General features: G+C 36.9%; 1 protein-coding gene across 1 annotated transcript in view; it reads right to left on the bottom strand.

The window, feature by feature from the left end:
- KCNT2 (potassium sodium-activated channel subfamily T member 2) overlaps window positions 1-23,039 on the bottom strand; it is an 82,844-nt gene that overhangs the window by 12,906 nt on the left and 46,899 nt on the right. Inside the window, exons 15-25 of the mRNA XM_058808074.1 lie at window positions 21,314-21,370; window positions 20,087-20,236; window positions 18,736-18,965; window positions 17,796-18,012; window positions 16,431-16,536; window positions 16,030-16,202; window positions 14,321-14,392; window positions 11,467-11,601; window positions 7,205-7,316; window positions 3,395-3,496; window positions 590-673 (exon numbers count right to left, since the gene is read on the bottom strand). Coding sequence (XP_058664057.1) covers window positions 590-673; window positions 3,395-3,496; window positions 7,205-7,316; window positions 11,467-11,601; window positions 14,321-14,392; window positions 16,030-16,202; window positions 16,431-16,536; window positions 17,796-18,012; window positions 18,736-18,965; window positions 20,087-20,236; window positions 21,314-21,370 — 1,438 coding nt within the window. The remainder of the gene's footprint in view (window positions 1-589; window positions 674-3,394; window positions 3,497-7,204; window positions 7,317-11,466; window positions 11,602-14,320; window positions 14,393-16,029; window positions 16,203-16,430; window positions 16,537-17,795; window positions 18,013-18,735; window positions 18,966-20,086; window positions 20,237-21,313; window positions 21,371-23,039) is intronic.

A 23,039-nucleotide genomic window follows, 5' to 3' on the forward strand; every position in this document is an offset into this window, starting at 1 on the left:
AGTATAGTGGGTATGGGAGGAAACAGAAAAGTGGGGTTTATTTTAGTAAAAATTACTTCTGTTGTGTTTTTGTGTATATACACAGTTAAATTGCGTTGGGGAATACTGACACATATAATAACTAGATGACTTTTGAATTCCAACTCCTAGTCATTTAATACAGCTGATCTTTATTTAAAAATTACTCATGGCCTTCATTGCCCATAGGAATGGAGATTGGGAGATAGTCATGGTCGGGCTGCACAATACAGGTTCCTGGCTTTTATATACTTAATTTTTACACTGGTTGCTAAACTGCCATTGCTATTTCATATAAAATGCACTATTTCTGTGTTTTCCTGACTTTCCAATTTTCTGCTGAATAAAATGCATTGTGTTTTCTCAGGGAGATGTTTTTTGCTATGGAACTATAAATAAGTATGTTTTCTGTTTAATTTCCTTGTCTTCTCCCTGATGAAAAAGGAAACAGATGGCCTTCCTTGAACTTTCACAAAAGGAAATGCCATACAAAGAAAGTTGAAGTATTTTGCAGACAGTACAGAATCTTCTCTGGTACTCTGTACTGATTGGGTTTTTTTTAATAACTTACAGAACAAAGAAACCCAGATCCTGGTGTGGTGTCAAGTCCCAGCAGAAGTCTTGTGATAGAAATCATATAATCTTTCACAAATGACTGCAAGATATTTTAACAGGAGAGACAGAAAAGAAAGAAAAAAAGCTTTAATGAACAGAGGAGTAGGCAACCATTAGCACTAAGTATGACTTTCAAAGGAATTATACATCTGTGTTTACAGTCCATCTCTTTAAGTATCTTAATCACTGCTGGAATACCAATCACTTTCTTTTGGCTGAATTTACTTATATAAAGGAAGTTTTCCTAAATTTCCTAAAGGAATGCTCAAGATTCAGCAGACTAAGGGATAACAAGGCACAGGAAAAGCAAAGGTGGATGTGTCAGTGGAGTGAGGTGTTAGCCCTATGAGGTGTGAAATTATAATGAACTCTTCTGTGCAAAAGAAATGCTGGCAGATGTTAGATGGCTCTGCAGTCCTCAATGGGTCCCTCTGAGGTGACACTGCTATTATTTTATTCAAATTAATAATCTGAAGGATTTTTAAGTGTTGATATGCCTTGTTGCTCTGCTAAAAAGTGTTGCTATTGGTCAAAAGGTAGAAATTAAGTTTAGTGTAGAAGTATAGACTAAGACCAGAAATGGACCTTACAGCAGCTAAAATCACAAATATTTCTCCTCCTGGGTTGGGCTGCTGGAATAAGAGGGGTCCAAAGAACAGCTCTTGTAGCTGTGGCTGAGCTGTTCTTTGCCGCCTGTACTCACTCAGGTGTAGCAGGGCAGCATTGCAGCCCTTGGAACGCAGCACACACCGTAGCTCTGCTGGCCTCATGCAAATACATAGCTAACCAAGAGGTTTTCACAAAGAAACACCCCACAAAGGTATTACAGAAATCCTTTAGAGCTGTAGAATCTGGATTTGTTCAAAATCAGAAAATAGATGGATTTCATTTGATACATAGTGGTTCAACTATTTTAATTTTTGCACTGGTAGTCTCCCAGTTGTGACGGGCTAAATGCCAAGGAGCATCTCAAATAAAATTTGTTTGCAAATTAAACATATTTGTTATCTTGGCAGCATCATTTCTGCCATGGAATTTTCATTAGATTAACAAATTTATTCACCAGCATTTGCAAGACCAAGTTTTTCATTTTTCAGTCACTGTCCTGAAGATAATTCAAAGGCTTTTCTTTCAGTCTGTAATGGGAAAAACCCTGACGTTCCCCCTGTCATTTGCTCTGTTTCTTGCAGAAGAAAAAGACAGAAAATGGGACTATGAAAAAGAAGAAAGAGCTGCAGTTTTAGAATTTCTAACCTGGAGTAAGAAAGATAATTCTAGAAAAATGACAAATCACTTATGAGCAGTAGCAGTTCAAAGGAAGGACAGGTGGAATTAAAGTGACAATGAGCATGTGAGGCTTTTTGTTTTAAACACTTTCTGGTGAGTGGTGTTACTCTGTCAAGTCAATGCATGATTATTCATGTCTAGAAGCAAATATAAAATATTGAAGTCACTTATGTGCTGGAGGGAGCTGTTGATGATTACCAGATCAGTTTCTATATATATGTCTTTGGTATATTTACTATATTATTTACTATATTTTACTATATTTCTTTTTTAATATTGTGGTATGTGATCCTGATATTCTGGGACGTGATTGTGAAGATGTTTTATATGCAAATACATTTATTTCTAGAACCTTAAATATGTACACCCATGTACATGACTGGTTTTTATATTAATGGCTTCTTGAGAAAAGTTTAGCTCCAGGAATTTTTATATTTATGTTGGATTTGCCTTCAGGAAATTGATTTGGAAGTAGAATTGCAATGAAAGAGCACCTTTCATGCACCAAATTACCAAATAAATTAATTTCCCTGCAAGGATGTTTTCCACCTGAGAACTAAAGCTCCACAGGCTATCCCCAGGTAGAGGCAAGGCAGGAGGCTGCTCAGGTGAGCAGATGATATGGGCCATGGTGGTGTTCCTGCTGGTGCTGTGTGCCTTGATCCTTGCAGGGTAGTGCTGGGGGCTGCTCCTTGGGCATCCTGGTGTGTCACAGGGTGCAGAAGTGTTGGGCACTGCTGAAGAGTGAGCAATACTGGCCTATTTTCCACCCTGAAACTAGCAACTACTGCCTCCATTTGCCCTGACTGTATTTTCTGATTTTTTTATCTTCAACTTTCTGAAGCTGTGCTCTTTCCTGATTCTCACTGTCATCACTCCTTCCTGGATTCTGAGCCACAATGTTGCATTGTTGCCTTTTCTTCCCCAAAGTGGTCTCTTTGTAACCACTGAATGCATTCCTTGCAAGGGCAAGCATGGCTTACTTTACAGCGTAATGACAGGGCCTCTGCAGCTCTAGTCAACATGAGTAAGAGGAAAGGACACTATGAAGTAATTGAGGCCTTTATCAGCAAATGCGGGAGACTAATAAATTACATATTAAAGTAATTCTGTTCCTTTCTGTTAGGGACATGATGTGTGGGAATGGGCACTGCATTTTTTATTGCAGAGTACAAGCCTTATTATTCTATATAATCTGTAATTTATGTAGGCCTTATCAAAGGTATATGACTGTGGAGAGGTACATTAACAGTATCAAATTATCTAACATCAGATTTTGTGCAGTCACAGGGTGATTTTGGGATTGAAAACTGAACTAACACATCAAGCATGCTCCGTTGTCTTTTGCCATTGATTGCTCCCGGTATAGACACACTTTAATGGATCCTATGGCAGAAAATAGGGTCATCTAGCAATTAAGCACAATAAAATGGATGGCAGTACTTGGGTTAAGTCACATTACTGTTCATAGTACCTGATAAAGCAATGTGTCCAACATGCTGATGCTGAAAACCCTGCCAGCAGCAAAGGGCAGTCGAAACATAAATGCCAGATTAGATCCCTTCTCCCGCTCTTTCTGTTAAGGAATTAAAACACAGAAAACATTTTTAATGCTGGTTTTGGAAGGACTGTAACAAAAACATGAAATAGATATTATCCTGAAAGAAGTCAAAAGTGTAAAAGCCTTTTATTCTCAACACAGTTTCTTCCAACAAGTATGCAGCATCTTTGTTCAACAGGTGCAGTTTTTCAGGTTGAAAGACATTGATCAGTGTATATGTTTCAGTCATCACATCTCAAACTGCATGGGCATATTCCACCCATTCAGTTTGAAAAAGATGGAGGGATATCAGCTGTGCTTAGCTCCTGTAAACCCGTTCCAATTCCTTGGTGCTGACAGTGGACTGGAAGTCTCTGGAGGTGGTCCAGGAAGTCTCCCAGGAACAGGAAACAGGGACAGGATCTGGTACAGAAGGGCAGGAATGGCACAGGGGTCAATCAGTGCCCTGGTGCTGCTGGCCACACCTTTTCTGGTACTGACCAGGATGCCATTTGCCTTGTGGCCACCTGGACACAGCCTGGCTCAGGCTGTCAACCAGCACCCCCATCCTTGAGCAGCTTTCCAGCCACTCTGCCCCATCCTGCAGTGCTGCAGAGGTGATAGTGACCCAAGGGCAGGACCTGGCCCTTGGCCTTGCTGACCCTCATACAACTGGACCAGGCTAGTTTAGTTTTCTTCCATCTCTTCTACAGCCTTGCTTTTCCTTTATTCTTGCTTCAAAGAGATCTGTGAGAAATATAATCCTATTTTCTAGGAAAGAACAAATAAATTGTCTGGTGTTGATATGGAACAACTTCCTAAAAACCTGTCAGTTCAACAGTCAAATTTGTGTGCTAATTGCTAGTACAATTTTACAATTTATGTAAATTGTTAGAAATCTATGTGAAATAAGACAGGAATAATAAGAGGTACCAATCTCTTTTTGTAACTCATATGTCATTATTGTTTTTTATTACTTAATGTTAATTCAAATCTGCTTAATACCTGAATTATATTAAAGAAAAGAAAATGGAGATAGGAAACAGGAGGCCCCATCCTGAAGTTAAAAAAGCAGCCTGGCTGTGAGCAAATGACTGCAAATATACTGGGCCATGCCAGATAGATTTCTGCTCCCCTAATATCTGTGTGCTTATCCCTGTGAAAGATACAAAATCACAGGATTGGGTTTGATCAAAAGATATAGGAACTTGTCATTATTTCAAAATGATCACTTACAGCTTTAGAATTTTTATCAGTAACGCCTGCAATGTTTACTTGGAAAAAAACCACAGCAAACTGAAGTGTGAATCCTATCCAAAACACTACAAACCCTTTCTTTCAAGAAAGAGGGAGTGGTTACCTCAGTTTTCTCCTTATGCAAGACAAATGGAGAAGACACATGTCAAGTTTAGAGTGTGGGTGTTTTGTTTTTCCTTTCCTCTGTTGTATAAAGGCCACTGCTTTCTCCTGTGTCAGTGCTGAGTTTACTGTCAGATTTATTTATCTCTAAAATAAGAAAAGTTGCAGCTGCAACAGCAGATGGACATCTGATTTGTGTATCTGTCTTCTGCAGCCCATTAGGTTGAAAAGCCAATTTTGCAAATGTGTTTCACTGCTACCTCAAGGCAACTTGCCTGATATTCTCAGTCTTTCTGAAAATGAGGCGCTTAATGCAGAAATAACAAGCAACTGTATGTCTGACTGCTTTAGGTAATTTTTACTGGAGTTTTTAATTGCCTTTCATCTTGCATGAGGGAGTTCTGAAAGATCAAATGAACTACAGCACCACCTGTGAAGTTCTCTCTGCAAATGTTAAGATGAAGTGACTGGGAAATATTAACACCAGGCAACTGCAAGAGCAATGAAGAAAATGTTCTTTCTTTAAGATAATTTATCTACCTCTGTTTCAGCAGAGCATAGCTTGGATAGGAAGTTTATTAAATGTTCAGCTTCCAACCTATCCTCACAACTTTTGCACAATAAATTAATAAGATAGTCAAGAAGGTAAAATATTTTTAAGTATTTCCAGAATATTTCCTTGAGAAATTAAGGAGCCTATGTAAAGAAAGAAAGAACTGAGATAAAAATCCTGGTTTCACTGCATTGAAGTAGACAGCCCACAGAGAATTCCAGAATCCAACTAGAATCGGATTAAGGGAATATGTTAACAAATAATTTCAAATTATCCATTGTCAGTCATAGTACACCAAGACATTAAGCTTGGTTGAACACAGGGTTGAAGGCCCCAGCCAGCTGCTGGCCCTTGTTGCACTGAGAGAACTGGCAATGCAGATTCCAGCCAGTTGTAGCTTATCCTTCATGGATTTACCACGGAGGGAGGAACTGCAGGAGCCACAGGGGCAAGCCTTAAAGGAAGGCTGAGCCTCCTTCCTCAAACAGCTCCTCTCTAACTTTTGTCTGGTTTCCTCCAGAGCTCTCCACATCTCTGTCAGGACACCACCTAAACACAAGATCAAGCCTTCATGCTGCTACAGGTAAAGATAACAAGTCACTAAAGGCCACCCAGATATTTACATCTTGTGTAAATATGTACATATAAGTGTGATATTCAACCAAGTAAAATATTTACTTCCCATCCTTCTCCTGTCATCCACACAGGCTGAATTTTGGCAGCATTCAAGAACCTGGACTGGGAAGGTAAGTTTCTTTGGAAAGGCTCTTTTCATGAAGTATATATTAAAATTACCAACATAAATCTTGTACAGTAAATAGTGAACTCTGAATTCCCCAAAATTTAGGAAATTTATGGCACACCTAGGAAATGGAAATTATATGTTAAATCTGTATGATGGTAATGATTTTGCATGAATTCAAATTCACCGAGATATGTAAGATATCTGAGGTGCACCAGCTGGGAGGGTACATAAGGAAATCCAGCAATCATAGTGATTGATAGACTGATAGGGAAAAAGAAAAGAATGCAGTGAAGGATTTCTGCCCTTGAAGACTGTCACAGTGATATTATTTGTCTCTCACAAACTCAGAATATGGTGGGTAGGTCAGATCACCAGGGAAGATTTGTGAGAAAGAGGATTGTGCTTGAGCTTAGAGAGTTAAACAGATGCACAATATTACTTCCTATGCTCCACCTGTTTTAAGTAACAGTATTTTGAACAAGCAGATTAGATTTATCTCCATACAGCCACAGCTCCACAATTTGAAAATGTCAAATATACATATAGACTATGAAGGTTTTAGCTAACATTTAAGTAGTGTCACTGTCCCTGTTCATCCTGACAGAGAACAATTACTGTTCTCAAACTGTCCCATTAATGCCAATATCTCCCACAGATACACAGAAATGTGTAGAGAAGACAAAATTATAGTGCCATTAAAATGAAGAGGAATTAAAAAATACATTATAATAAAAGCTGTATGTTTTAAGCATTTAGTCAGTTAAAAGATGTTCCATGTTAATTGCCTGTGTCAGCCTCTTGGACAACAACATTAGCTCTAAATATTTAATTATCCAAAAATATTTCATTTTCCTTGAGCAAATTCCACCAGAGAGTTGGTTGATTAATATTACGTTGTAAAATGATTAAATCAAATCAAACTTTATTATTAAATGAGGGTAGAAATTTGAAAAAAAATATCTTTTGCAGTTGTTCTACAACCATAAATCACTGTTTCTACTTATTTTGAAATCTTTGTTATAAAATCAGAAAAAGTAATAAAAACATAACATTTAAACTGAGGGTAGGGGTGGGCAAATCTTCTTACCTTTTCCAATTTGGACAGAGCAAGAGAATAGCAGTCTTTGGCTCTGAACTGCATGAATCTCATGTTGGCTGGGTGAGTTAGCTCTGTGATAATGCTCAGGCTGGAGAACAACCTGCATTTTAAAATAATGTCATGGTTATACTTCTAATTATAACAGTTCACAAATGTAAGGCTCTACACTAAGCTTCAGCTTGTGCTTGTGCCCATGTTTTAAATGAAATCCCTGAACCTGTGGTGGGTCTGGGCCCAGTGAATTGCTGGTCCAACAACACATTCTCTGTAGAATTCACCAAGAAGCACACACTGAGCTGACAAAATACTTAAATGCTAGAAAAAAAAAAAACTTAATTTCATTATTTTTATTTCATAGTTGGTACAATATCACAAATCTGAAGGAAACAACAAAAAATGCAAAACTTTAAAGCTTGTACTTAGTACCTGGTTGCATGTAAAGTATGACTGATTTATGTACCCTTTCCAGTTGATTTTTCTTTCTTGAGGTCTGTTTGTATGCTGTGACTACAGTCTGAGCAATATAGATGAAAATTGACACTTGTGGGAGTTGCTGAGAAAATGTATGTTTATGTATACTTATGTTCTCACTTTGAAATATTTACATATAAAAAGTATTTATAACTTAACACCAATTCAGCCTTCCAGTAACTAAAAGCAGTGAAGAGAGCTCTACTGTGAACTGGCTCAATTACACAGATCTTCAAGCAGCAGACTCAAGAGCCCCTCCCCAGTACTCAGGGCTCCAAGAAACAGCTAGAAAATCATAGTTTACACTATTTATATACTAAACAAGTTGGAATAGAACAATATATTATTATTTAACTCTTTCCTCTACAGATTGTGTCAGAAAATGAGATGTGGATTTGTAGCCTCTTTTGCTGACCCTGGGGCTACTTATCTACACTTAGCAATAGGCAATTGTAATACTAATTACATCATTGGTGTGGTTTCTGTCTCACTTTCCATGGAAGCAGCATTTGGTGAGTTAGTGTCAAATGGAATTCAGTGCACCCTTTTGCCAGTCTTGTCCTTTTCCCTCACTTTTGCAGGGAGAAACATCCCTGAAATGGCAATTCAAGCAAAGCCTGAATGTGGGGAAATGTATATCCAGACTGTCTGCCAGTATGTGTTAATTCCACATTGTATTTGAAAACTAACACTACAGAATTCAGAGTTAGGAGTAATAGGAAATTAAAAGCTGATCTCATGATAAAATATACACAGCAGGAAAAAATGCAGGCAGCTATGTTTCTCTTAAATATGGTTTCATGTCTTTCACTGAGATATGAAAACAGATTTATATTAGGAAATCAGTTTAAAAATGGGCATTGGTAAAATATTTTACTTTCGAGTGCCTTTTAGCTGAATTAGGGGAAGTTGCTCTCTAGGAAGTCAGGGACAGATTGCATTCAGCCTTTTAGCTGAATTAGGGGAAATTGCTCTCTAGGAAGTCAGGGACAGATTGCATCCTGCTCTGGGTGTAAGGCACACTGCCTGTCAGCTTTTAGCACTGGAGCAGGCTCCTTCTGGGCAAAGATACATCTCCTCTACCCCATTCTAGTAAGAAATGACTGATGGGGAAGAGAAAGCCCCCCCAGCCTGATGGGAGGCATGGCTTACTACTGAACTCGTATTTGGAAATCAGACAAGCCAGGGAGACATGTAGTTCTTTCCCAAACCACAAAGACAAACCCAGAAAACCATGCAATGCCATCATAGCACCTCATTTGGTTTATCTCTAAATTGGTGATGACAGCTAGATACCAGCCAAAACACTGACCTGTGATGTGTACTGCTGGCAATTGGCTTCCTGCAGGATTTAAAACAGCCTTGAAGAGGTTAACCATAAAACTTTATAGTGATACAGACCTACTGCCTGGGGAAATGTGCTGTTTTTCTGAGGAGGGCTCACACCTGTCTACAGGTGCTTGGCTTCCTGTTTAATTTTCAAAAGTGAAAAGCACCTTAAGGTGTAGTCCAAGACTATTAATTTCTCCTTTTATTTTTGAGGTGTGGTAACTCGTTCTTGGTCAGTGTGCCCATTTGAGTCACACTTCTGCACTCCAATGGCAGGTAAGTCAGTGCTGTGTCACCATTTTAATTGGGATGGCACAGCTTGTAGCCCTAAAGGTGCTAATAATCCTGTCCTTATAAACAATGCCTCTGCCTTCCAGGGTGGGGAGCACACTCTCCTGGCAAAGCAGGATTGCTGATTTATGTCAATCAGGGAATAATGACACAACTGGTGTGTGAGAACTGCCAGCTGGGGCTGAAGAGCCTGGGTTACTGCAGCTCTCTGACATGGCTTTTTCAGGCCTGAGTAACTCACACCAGGGGTGTTTAGATCAGCCTGAACCCTCCGAATGGTCTCACCTGCTGAGACCAAAGTGGAACCTTTGTCAATGCTGTGATATCATTGAAAACAGCATATTAAATCCAGGGGGATTAAAATGGTGTAAAGTGCTCCTGCTCTCTACCATGTCCAGTCTTTTCTTCATTACTTTCTGATATTATTAGCTAGTCAATATATTTTAAAGGTCATTTAGAAAAGTATTTACCTTCATGCAATGAATATAGTTTATTCTATAGAACAGGTAAATACCACTTTTTTATGCCTCTTCCCAAAGCTTACTTATTTCTACAACTTCCACATATTATAAAAATGCAGTGAAATTATTATATGTCTCCTAGGGAAAAAAAACCAAACTAATTTATGCAATACACTATTTGTGAAAGTTTCCAAAATTTTATGAAAAAGTGTTGCTAAGTCTTAAACCAAGGTATTTTAACTTACTTTGATTGTAACTATGCAGTGTTAAAGTAATACTGACCCAGACATAGAGTTTATACACGAGTTAAAGCTGCCATCTAGTTGCAAACAATGTGCAAGACAACTGAAGGAGTGTACAGAAGCATCTAATGGCATACATATCATATGTAATTTCTCTTTTACAAAGTAGAACACAGCTAGGGGAAAACCAATTTTACACGTTTACTTTTGATACAACTCCTTTTTCCATTTGGGAGTAAACTGTATTTCAGAAAAACCGATATATATGAAAAACCTTGGTGAGTGCCCTAGCACTGTATGGTTAGGAGCAGATCTGATGATGCCCGGATAAAGTTCAATTTTAGCTTCAATCCAAATTTCATAGGTGTGAGTATGAATCACACACCTGTGCAAGTATCAGGTACCAATTCAGAAACTGAAATGTTAGAAAAAGACAGAATTAACGTTTCTTGTGCAATGCAGATTTTTCTTCCTTTGAGCACATGCAGAAATGCAAAGAGCATTTAACTGCATTCTCACAGAGCTGCATTTACAAGCTCCCTTGTATTTTAATGAGCTCAATTTTCTAAACCACTGGATTCAAATCACTTTACTATGCATCTCTCTCTGGTCTTTTGTGGAAGGTTTGACACAGAAAACAGGTAACTGCAATAAAACCAATATTGAATCATATTCAATTTCCTTCCAGGTCTTATTAGAATGAACACCAGGAAGTGCTAGGCTTAAACCCCAAATCAGGGAGGCATTTCATAGCTGACTCTGTTTTGTTTTGTGTGAGATTTTTTGGGTGTTTTTATTAAGAAAATAATATTTTTCTCAGCTCAAAGTGACATATTTTCTTCATACTCACTGAACCAAGATATTGAACACAAAGGCTTTAATTAGGAGAGTTGTCAAAAGGAACAGCAAATCTCATTTTCATCACAGACTCAGCCTGTTTACTAGACTGATCATATACTCTCATGACTCTTGCCATGTTGCTGTCATATGTAGTGTTGTATATCTGTGCCTAAAATCCTAACTTTTGTGCAAAAGTAAATGTGAACACTTACTACTAACTTCACAGTGATGCAGTACTTACCTTTCAGCATTAGAAGGATCTGCTTTTCATATGGGCTTTAGTATTATTGTGAGTTTTTTTCCTCAACTATCTTTCATCCTATGTCTTCAAGAGTAACTTTATTTTCCTTCCTGTAAATCTGATAGCTAACTTGCAAAATGATTATCTGGTTTTGAGACACACAGCATTTCATCTGAGCTTTCAGGAGAATACCTCAGGATTCTAAGTGAATTACTAAGCAGGGTGGGAAAAAGTTTGTCCGTGTAAGACACAAATTCATGCAAGGGAAAACTTAAGTAGAATTTAAAAAAAAAAAAAGAAAAGCTCTTGGCACAAGAGGCATCAAGTATTTCGCAGTTAATGAGGATGTGTAGACAGATTGCAAAAACGCTTTACCTGAAGAGGGTTTGAACATTCACAATAGTCTTGGCATCTGCCATGTAGTCTTCCTCAGCACTCATCGTGCTTTCCTTGTCCACCACCACCATGTTAGCTGCAAAGGTGACCCCACACCTTAATAAGTCATCTAGGCTTTTGTGAAGAGAAAGAGGGAGAAAGAAACAAACAACTTAAATATGGAACACCTGAAAGATTAGCCATGGGTTGGCATCTGCAGATCAGCTATGTAACAGCTTCTAATATAATCAAGGATAACTTCTCAATTAATTGGTAGAATAGAATATAGAATCTACTTCAGTCCCTCTCTTTTGTTAATTACAAATTTATTTCAGTTTTTTTTTTTTTAAATAAGCCTTTAACAGTTACTTGGGAACACTTTGGCCCTACCCACTGCAACAACTTACTCCATTTCAGTTACATCTGACAATAGAAAAACCCAAATAAATGCTCCTGATTGCTTGTTCCCACAGTTTTATTTTGGTTTCAAAATGTTAATTAATTAGCTGGAGTGTTCTCAGGATGCTTTTAGGAGCAGCTGCAGAGCAGCAGAACTTTGTGCACAGCTGGACAATGTGTGAAGCCCAACCACAGAAAACACTCACAGACAGCTGAGTTACCGTTCTCATCATGCCTTGTAGTTTTGTCTCCAAAATGAAGCATGTTTCAGCTGTTTTAACAACATTTTCCACAGATCCTAAGCAACTTTTGACAAGTGTGGTGGGTTTTTTTAACAATTTATTTTAGAAGAATTTATACCATTGTTTTTGAAACTGCAATATCACTGATGGTTGACTACAACAAAAGAAAAACTGATTTTATGTGATCTATGAACAACTGCAGTGCATAAGTCCAAATTTTTTTCTAAGTAATTTGTATTTCTGATTTTTCAGACTCTCGGTTGATCCCTGAAAATAGCAGCATATTCTTAATTACCCAGATTTTCTGCATTTCAATGTTTTATAAGCTCAAAAGCTGTTCTTATTTTAGCATTTACATGTGGCTGGCTTGTGGAGAATTTGAAAAATGCTAATGTGGAAGTATTATAACTCTACTTCTCAGGTACCTCTAGCTAAAGGTTTCTCAAGATTGACTAGAGTTCTACACAACTGTGAGATCTGTTCAGTTACAGATCTCAAATCCTACCCAAGGACTAGGGGAAAGGTACCTACTGCTTGACATATTTTGATGAAGTGAACTCTGCTATGAATTTTGGTGAAGATGTTTTTTTTGTGAGCCATCTACTTCTAACAAAAAAAGAATGGTAAATGAAAGTAATTTCTTTGGTGGTTTTCTCTCTGAGATGATGATACTTCATTGCTGGTTAACAAATGATAAATATTTGAGATACTTATAGATAGTAGGTGGTACTTTGAGAATGTATTTTATATTCCTTAATTAAGAAAGGAAAATATGCATATTTTACAATGTATTTCTTATCTACAGATGGTCAGATCTATTAATTGTACAAGATTTAAAAGCATGGTGAGGAAAACACAAGGAATATGTACGAACTATATTTTTAGAAGTATTCTTATTAATGATAACAGATGTCAAAAACACCCTCAACAAACTATACATTTGCTTTTTGCACCCAGAATTAAAGTGATTTTTGCATCAGAAAAGATGCAGAAGTTCATGCTGGTATTACTGTGAACTTCTGAATTCTGAATAATCACTTATTCCAAAGACTACATGCTTCATTTTTTAAAAAATGCATTTAATTCTGAAAGAACAACAAAACACCATTAGGGAGGGATTTGGCAATTTCCATTTTGAAATAAACTCAGTAAATTTAAACAGAGTTTAATTTTCTACATTAGTAGAACAGGTTAACATGTGAGTTATTAATTACTTTAAATACTTCAAGTATTCCCTCTTGAGTACACATTTTGATGCCATTTGAGTTTTGTCTTTTTCCTTTTATATCACCTCCTTACTAAAACTATCTCATGTTTCATTTTCAGGTTGGGAAAAAAGACAACAATTTAATTATTCTGCCATTGTGAGTTCTTTTTATAACTATTACATAATTAATACTTAATAAAGTAGTAGATATTAATAACCTGTGACACTTTTTGCTTTATAGGAAAAAATGTAAAGTAAATAACAATTCTGTGGGCTCTTTCTGAACCTCACAAGGACCCGGTATCACCAAGGTAAATCTGTAACTGTGTCACTGTTATAAGCAGGAAATAAGCTTTTTGATTTCTACGGGGGGAAATTAACATTATGGGCTTGTAGCCTCAATTCAGTATGCACTATGTAGTGAAGCAGTTTTCTTTAAATTTACAATCTACACTAAGGAGTTTACTAAAATATTCAGAGTCCTTGCTCTTCTCTTGTTTCTGCCTGATTTTCACATTAAAGTTCTGTTGCTAAACCTATATCCATAAACATGTATTAGCAGAGGTGAAGACAGAAATGTAGGAGTAAGTGATAATTTAAGTAGCGTAAGATGAAGACTTTTGGACACATTCAAGACTGTTTACATTCTGTAGCTGTCTTTACAAAACCTGAGTCAATGAATTCCAAGAAATTTTAACTCAGTACAGACTGACACTAGAATCAGGACTATGATCTGTTCATTTGTAGAAACATATGAACTCACCTAAATAAGTGTTAATCTTATGTTTTTGAGCATGTTAACTTGTGCTCCCTGTCATGCTTTTCCCTAACGAGCTCCTTTATAAATCAGAAATGTGAAATCCCAAATTACAGCAGACAGACACAGACTATGCATGCAGAAAGCTCATCTCCAACTACACCACACACAGCAGAACATGCAATGACAATACACACACCAAACCACTGAGACTACAAAGGTAAGTTTGCTAACAGTTATTTCACCTACTTGTCGATAGAGCCCACCATGTAGTAAACCATTGGAAACCAACAGATTGCATCCAGAAAATGCATATCTGGCCTAAGCAGCAGATGGAATTACAAAATGAAACACAGTATCACAACAGCAGCATCTCTTCCAAAATATTTTAATCAACTGGTAGTTTGGGGTTTTTAAAAAAACAAAAAACTTTCTTAAACTTTGGAATTATGATGTCAGTTAAAGCAGGAAATAGGTTTTCAGAAAGCTGTGAATCAACACTTTGTGATCATAAAGAATGATCAGAATTAACATGCTTATATTAGTAAATGCACCTCTAAAATCAGAAATGTTATGGCACAGGACAATTCCAAATGTAAGAACAAATGAGTAACGTCAAAGACACACTACTAAGTTATACTCTAATCGGTGTCTTAGGAGGACTTAAAATAAGCATCAACAATTCTTAATTAAAATGTAAAGTGGAAATCAAATCATCATTTGGGTTTTGTGACACCCACTGCTTTCAAGCCTACTCCCTTTCAGAGGAGTCACTGCAAACGCTGCATAGAGAGAGACAACAGTAAAGGTGCTGGTTTAATTAGCAAGCAGAGCTTTTACTTCACATTAATCAATCAAAAGTGTGTTCAGCTATTAAGTGTCAGAACAGCACTGAAGTGTGTGAAGTTGGGCACTGAGCTGGCACTAGAGGGCCCCCTGTGCCCATGGCTTTGCTCTCACACTGTCAGTGGAAGTGATGTAGCCTCATTTAGGCTTCTCGATTTGTGTAATTCACTGTATGCCATAGCACCTACATAAAAACCTTCTGTTTTGCCAACACAGGTGACTAAGGAGCTTCCTGAGGGAAAGTGGGACACTGCACAGCAGGCCTTTGTAGAAAAAAATCACTTAAACTGCAACAGATCTACACAAATGGAAGTGTCAGCCCTGGAATCACAACCTACAAGACATTTTTGCTTTCTTAGCTTGTTCTACTATTCTGTGTACAGGTAACCTCCATTTCTGTGTCTTTCAAACTGTGATTTTAAGTAGCTGAGCTGTACCAAAGTGTTGCAAAAAAAACCCCCAAAAAGCTAATTATTTATCAGATTATAAATTAACCAGTCTTGACATAAGCAAATTTCTCTGAAATATTAAAATCAAGCAACGAGAAAAATTCCAGCAGTCACCAAGAGATATAAAAGTAACAATAATACTGCAGGTTTAAATTTTCATCCGTGGCTTTAAATAATTTTAGATAAAATGTGTCTGTGGGTGTCCTTTTGGCTTAAAGAACTGTTTATCTTTGAGAGTAGAGTTATTAAAAATATACCTAACTGGTCCAGGCCACTAAGTGCATTGTGTTAAGTAGGTTAGTGCTGTCATGTAGCTGTGAAACTGTTATACAGCTTGCTTTTTACAGTGTTTATTAAGCTATTTAATTTTAGCAGTAACATTCACATTTTTGGGGATAATTTTTAGAAAAACCTTAGCTGAAATATTGGCCATGAAGAATAAGAACATTTAAGTTTACTATGGCCATTAACAGTCAATAAAAGTTCAGTTTTGTATATGACAGTGAACATGCAGCATGATTTTTGTCACTAACTTTTCTCAAAGACAAGTGTGCCATAATGTTTTTGATTTTCAGCTGGCCATGTGAAAAGGGGTCATCTATTGAATAATGGTAAAATGAGTTTAAAACTTATCAGAAAGGGGAAAAAAACCATTTTCCTTACGGGTTATCCAGCAGTAATACAATGGGGTTTAGTTCTTTCTTTGGTCGGTAATAAGCTCTCAGTGGGACAATGAAGTTGTATAAGCCATTTCCAGCAGTTTCTGCTGCAACTATAATCAATTTGTTTTTGAATCCATAGGCTTTGGCATCTTCATAGTAGTTATGTTGGCACCCCTAAAATCAGAGTAAAAAACATGTTCAGTGGATGTGAATATTGTATCAGATGACCCAACAGAGACCTCATTAGACATAAAACTTGGAGATGCAAAGGAGGAGAGAATATAGTATTATAGAAAATACTGCACAAACTTAATCTCTAAGGAGAAATCAGAATTTGGCTCTGCTCAGATGCAAGAGACAAATGAGAGTGCAGGATTATCCAGTAGCAGAATCCCCCTTTACCTTATCTAGTCTTAGACAACAGAAGGGTACTTTTTCATGCAGAAGATGACAAAAAGTGGGAGAACTTCCAATATAAGGAGAGTAAGGAGGATAGCCTTTGGCATACCTAAAATACAAAAAAAAAACATTTTTCAGTATAGCAAATTACCAAAACACAGCTGCCTACACAAGTGTTTTGTGGGATGTTTATACATACGTCCAAGTTTTAGATCAAGCACACAAAATGAACTATGCTTAACAGAGGTCAAAAGAATGTATTTTGCAGCCAGTTCAACAGAACTTAGTAAAAGCTGCCATGCTGTTGGGGACTGAAGGAATTTTGCTCGGGTTTTTGAAAATAATTTGTTGTATTACAGTGTGCTGCCATAGTGTTTTGAACTGGAAACTTTTAAGTTAAAAAAGGAAGGAAAGAAAGCAGAAGTAACTGTACTTCTGCTCTTCCTTCTCCATTTTGTTTTCCAAACATTTACCAAGAATGAGTGAAGTCATCACCTTTTAGCTTTAATAATGTACTTTCAAAATGGCTGAAATAAATTCTAATGGCAAACCCTCTTCCCGATGAGATGAAATTTCTAATTGGCCTTAGTTCATTTTTTACGAGAGACCTTTTAAATCCTGCTGTTTCAATCTGCACATTTAAGATGACTTGTCCTATTAATTTTTTCTCTGGAGCTTGATAATCTTCCCTGGGGCTTCTCATGCTTGCCATTGGTGGAAATGGGAAACTCTGCTGGTTGAGGCACTGGTTTAAATTGTGTATTTCAGTTTTAACACCCCTGTCAGCCATCCTAATAAACATAATTGCTCATCTGCACAGCAAGATTGAATCTTCTCGGTTTATCTGAGTAATGCATCATTACTTTCAGTAACACACTAACAAGCATTTGGAATTAGATGTGATAATTTTGTCCCGTACTGCTTTTTTGTCATTCCTGCATTTTGAAGTCGCACACCCAGCTCCAGAATTCCAAAGCCTGTTAGATGATCTGATTATCACTGGATTTGCATGGCAGGAATACTTATCTGTTTACAAATTTGTTGAGTGCTCACGTAATAATTATAGAAATAAAATAAAAAGCCCTAGAATACGCTATGAATGCATTGCAATACATGACTACAGCTTTTAGAACTGCAAAGAGAAAATCTCCTGCAAACGGAAGAGTTTATCTGCGGGGTGTTCTTGTATTTCAAAGTAGGCTTATGGCATTCTGCTAACATTTCCTCTATGGGAATAATTCCATAACTGCACTTCATGGAACTTCCTTCCTAGAAGTGCTCAGATTGATCTGCATTCCAAAAAGGATTATCGATGCTTTTTACATATGGAGTTAACTTTTCACTTTATTTGACATTTAGCATACGTACTCAAAGCCTGCAGAGCCTTCCTCGTCGGAGGGGGTGGTTTCATCCTCGGACTGGTCGCTGAGCAGGTCGCAGGTGGGCAGGGAGGAGGAGTCAGCCACCTCGAGCACGGGGGCGATGCTGGGCCTCCTGCCCTCCCTGCCCCCCTGGGCGGGCAGCGCCAGCGTGGCCCCGCTGGCCCCGCGGCACCCCGTGTCCTGCAGATCGATGGCCACGGTCCCTGGGCAGGGAAAACAGGGAAAACGTCTCCTCAGTGCTGCTCAGAACATGGGAACGGCGTTCCCCGATTTACTGGGGACTGCCTGGCTGCCTGGCAAAGGACTGGCAGCAGCACTGCCCTGGGTGCATTTATTCCATTAAAGTAAAACAAATATTTCAACTGTACTCAAGGAAAGCAACGCTTTTCCTGACAATTAGTCTTTGTCTTCTTGTTAACTGCCTCTTTAAAATCATACCTTATATAACCAGTCCATATTACTATGCATCAACAACCTGCAGATTTTACTTAAGGTGTTTGTTAAATTAAAGAAGCTCACAAAAACTTCTTAGAAACAATCAGGTATGAATGACAAACAATTACTCGTATGATTTACCCACTGGTTTTGCTTTGCAGTCACTTCATTATTACTTTTTTATACCACAGTCTTAAGTTTACTTCCACTTTGTCAAGTAAAAGAGAATCAAATTCCATTTGTTTGTTTGGGGGTTTTGGTTTGTCTGCTTGTTTGTTTTTGTCTGGGTTTTTCTTTGGTTTGGTTTGGGTTTTGTTGTTGTCTGTGGGGCTTTTTTAAATATGAGGGTAAATGTTTTAAGTTTTTCTAGTCATTCTCTCTATTCATAATTACAGTTTCTTAAAAGCTTAGGAAGATACTTTAAAATGTGCTACTCGTTAAATAAGAATAGGTTGTGATGTAATCTTTTTTTTTTTTTTTTTTTTACTTACCCATGCTGGCTATTATACTGTGTACTGGTAACCTAGAAGCTCCATGATAAGATAATTTTGATTCATGGTTTTTTCTATGCTTTTCTTGCTTCTTAAAAGCAGAATTCTCTTCTTTGGTGATATTTATATAAAAGCATATATCAGTAGAACTCATGATATATCGAGGACCTGGATTCAGCAAAATGTTTTTGTTATCTTCCTTTCTAACACCAATCAGACAGACTCCAAACCTTAATTAGAAAAGGAAAGGCATGGTTCATTTTGCATAGTCCTGCAAACACCAGAATTTCCATTGTCAAAAATGAACCTCAGGTATATTTTTATTCTTTGCACATTATGAACATTTGCAGCTTTCTGGATGATAAGGATGTTTGAAAAATGTGTCCTGCTAAATAGGCCACATCAAATCAAGCAGATTTTATGAGCTCATGAATTCCCAGGCAGTTGAGTGTTTTTTGTAATGCCCATAATATTCTCCTAATGTTGTTCTAGTTGATTTTTTCTGTCAGATGAATAGTCCTTTCTGGGAAAATATTGGTAGAAAAATGGATACATGATATGAAAAATTATTAATATGTTAAATTGTTCCATTATTTGTAGGTAATGGAGACCATTTTCATAATTCATTTTTCCAATTCACTTATAAAATGTATTTGATTAGTGATAGAAAAGAAGGAATTACAGAAAAAAACCCTCTTTTTCTCCTTGATTAAGTATGAGAATAAACCCAGCATTTAGGGTTTGATAAATGCTTATTTCATCAAATATATAAACATACATGATTTGTGTTTATTTTTCATGTTCACCTCACAGAGCAGCACTGGAAAAGTGATGCATCATCTGGACCTTAAAGCAGGTATGTTATCATCTAACAGAAAAAAGAGTTTTATGTTTGAACAATTACCAGAATGTACCATGTGACACCTTTAAATTGAACATTTTCCTTAATATGAACAAGCGACAAAGGAAGCCAGATTTCCAGCTGAGTCCTAAATAAATTTTAAAAACCCCATACCCTCCCACCCATTCATTTCTAGATTGTTTTGGACTTGGAAAAGGATTGTGGTTCTTGAAAAACCTCCAAAAAGTGCCTTTTTTTGCTGGTTGTCCATCTTATCTTTTATATTTATAGAACACTATTCTCAGACTGAGATGGGCTATTCAGGATGAACATAAGCTTCTACCTGACCAGCTCCAACTCACAGAAATAAATCCATATTAGTGGCCAGCAGCTTAAACCCAGAAACAGATCAATGTGCAGTACTGTGCCTTTAGTGCAGAGCCACGCTGCAGGCAAAACAAGTAATTATTTCTTTGAACTTCTGATGCTTGATAAGAAAAATAAACATACTTTTTATGTGCATGGAAAGAAGCATATGTGAAGCTCTTCCCCTCATACTCTGCAAAAAATGTACTTTCTTCCAAGTTGATGTGATACACTTCATTACCAGAGCATCTGCCATACATTTTCTGCCATTGTTCTGGTGATTGCTGACTCTCCCTGAAACATAAAGAGAATAATTTAACACCTAATGCAAAATTCTTATTAATCAGAATTCGTATTTCCTGTCAACAGAAACTACAAATGTCTACTGAAAAGGTCCCATAGGCTAATCTGAAAGAAGTATTTGAGATCAAATCTTGGTTATATTTTAAGTACAGAGATTATCTTGGTGTATTAAAGAGCATTTTCTGCTAAGTAATAGATATATGAGAGTATGTACTTTAACACCAGGAGAGAGATGGCTCAATTACTTTAAAATCACACCATAATAAGTAGATCCATGGCAGCTTGAAGTGACAGGTAAAACCAGCAGCATTCTCATGACATTCATAAAGACAGTTTCTTCACATGCTTTGTGGCAGACTCTTTGGTTCCTGTCTGAGTATTATTAATACCAACTTATGTAGGAAAGAGTCATTTGTCTTTGGTCATTTGATTTGTGAGAGAGATTTTTCTGCATTTGCTTATCAGTGATCTTTATACTCGCTGGGTATTTTTTGGTTCCTGTGTCTTGTAGACTATTACAAGTACATAGCTTCTTTTCTTTGGTGCAAGAAAGTAAGTTAAAAAGCAGATCACCCTTTACTCCATGCATTATACTTAATGCAAACAGTTCAGTGAAAATTTCCAAACCTCAGCAACCCCAACACTTTTAGACCTGGAGCTCCTGGGAACTTCTTGATTAAGTTTGGGATGTGGAAACAAGGTTCTGCCTGCATGATTTTCACTGGAGGGAACTGATGCATATACACACAGATATGTGCAGATAGGTCATGAATCTGCCAAGTGTGTCCTGTGTTTTCCCATTTGGAGTGAAGATCCCAAGGTCCCAGGACATGCTCCTTTAATGCTCATTTATACAGTCTCAATACCTTAACACAATTTGTATTTTTCTCCCATTTGCCATGTTTCTTCACTCTCATCATGAAAACATTTTGTTTCAAGACGAAAATAAGTAAACCACTTTTGTCGCAACACTATAAATAGTGCAGTAGGTATAGAACAGCACAAATAGCCATGTAATTTCAGAACATTTCCCTTATTTCACTTTTCCCGCTAAAATAAAATGGTCACCTGTTTAATGTCTGCTTGGTTCCAGTGAGTTGTCTGAAAGCTTCCCATGGGGCTGTACTGTAAAGATCACATTAACTCCGAGTCAGAAAGGTTATTTTCTTCCAGTATCTTGTATCATCAAACAAACCCTAATAGAGTTGTATTACTAGTTTAGATAACCAGGTAACACTTAAAGATAAATGTTAAGATTATTAATTAAGATTGATAATGAAATTATAAATAAGATTCAAGGTAGAATTTTGGTGTCTCACAGACTAAAGTTTTGAATTCCACAAACAGTTGAGAAGACAGCAGGATTATTTGCACCTTAACAGACAATAGGATTATTTGCACCTTAACAGGTATTTAAAATCTGAGTCCGACATAAGGTTTCATGCAGGTACTAATAGCAATCATGATAATAAAAGGATAATTAAACAGGAACTAATGTAAAGGAAAGCAGTTGACTATTAACATTGGAAATCCATTTAACAAATTATTTTCATTATGTAGATCTAATTTAGTATTTGGTTTGGTTTAAATACATGTATATAAAATTTTTATTTGCAGTTTAAATAATCTACTTTCACCTGATATTTTTACTTAGCCAAACCCAACTGCTCATCTGACTTCATCTTTCATATGCATAAATAATGGTAATTTCACCTACTTTAACAACTAGCAGTTAATTTACCTCTTGTTCAACAACAGAATACATCTGGAAAAGCAAAGAAACAACCCTCTCTGAACTATAAATTGGTCAAATCCAAAGCAGTTTATGTCTGCAGTACAATGACTAATGTCCTTATTTTGGAGTCTGTCTGAGAATCAATGCTCTGAAGAGTGCTGACTGCAGTAGATAAATAATAACTAGACATTTTCACTTTTTCAGTCTTTCTGTATAAATACAGAAGAGTATTCTTACAATAACATAAAGTGTACATTCCTTCTGAAACACACATTATTTTAATCCTTCTGGATTCAAAGTAATGCTACAACTATTTGTGCAAAAACCTTTTTCTTTTTGCTCCTAGTATACAATGACCAGACTAGAAACCAGTTATTTTTATTATGCTGGTTACATCTATTAACTCTGATTGCAAAAGAAATCTTAGGCACTTTTGAATTCTCAGACAGTTACTTTGTATCTCAGTTGGGAATCTGTAAATGATCAATGTATTAAACAATGAAATGCTGAAGTATTAAGTACAGCAGAAATCATTTCCCTTTTCTGTGTTTGGTTTTGTGCTGAAGGAAAATTCCCTGACAGCTGTTAGGAACACTGCTCTTCTTTTAGGTGCATGTAATATGAAATAACTGGAACAGGCTCTGGATTCTGTGCATGTCATAGAATTACAAGGTAGGCAGATAAAAAAATGTATAAAGAATGTGTTTCACCACAGTACTCAGCAGGTATCCAAACAATGTTTTGTTGTCCTCCTACTAGGAGATTTTAGTGCACACTGCCATTAAAATCTTGACATTTGTTGTTCTCAGTAGTAACAGTTCCAGGAAGAATTTGTTTTCCCCATTCTGGGCAAAGGGGAATACTAGAAATGTCATATAGAAGGTTAAATAGCTCTGCTTATAAATAGATATATACTGGGTTCATGATTACTTGAAAAAGAAGTTAGCATGTTACAAGACTTATATAGTGTATACGCAGCTATTCCATTTCTACAAATATATTTAGAGATTCACTCTTTATTGCATCTGTCTGCCCACGACATTTCAATCAAAAATACCT

This window comes from Ammospiza caudacuta, chromosome 7, assembly GCF_027887145.1.
Source record: "Ammospiza caudacuta isolate bAmmCau1 chromosome 7, bAmmCau1.pri, whole genome shotgun sequence".
Lineage (NCBI taxonomy): Eukaryota > Metazoa > Chordata > Aves > Passeriformes > Passerellidae > Ammospiza > Ammospiza caudacuta.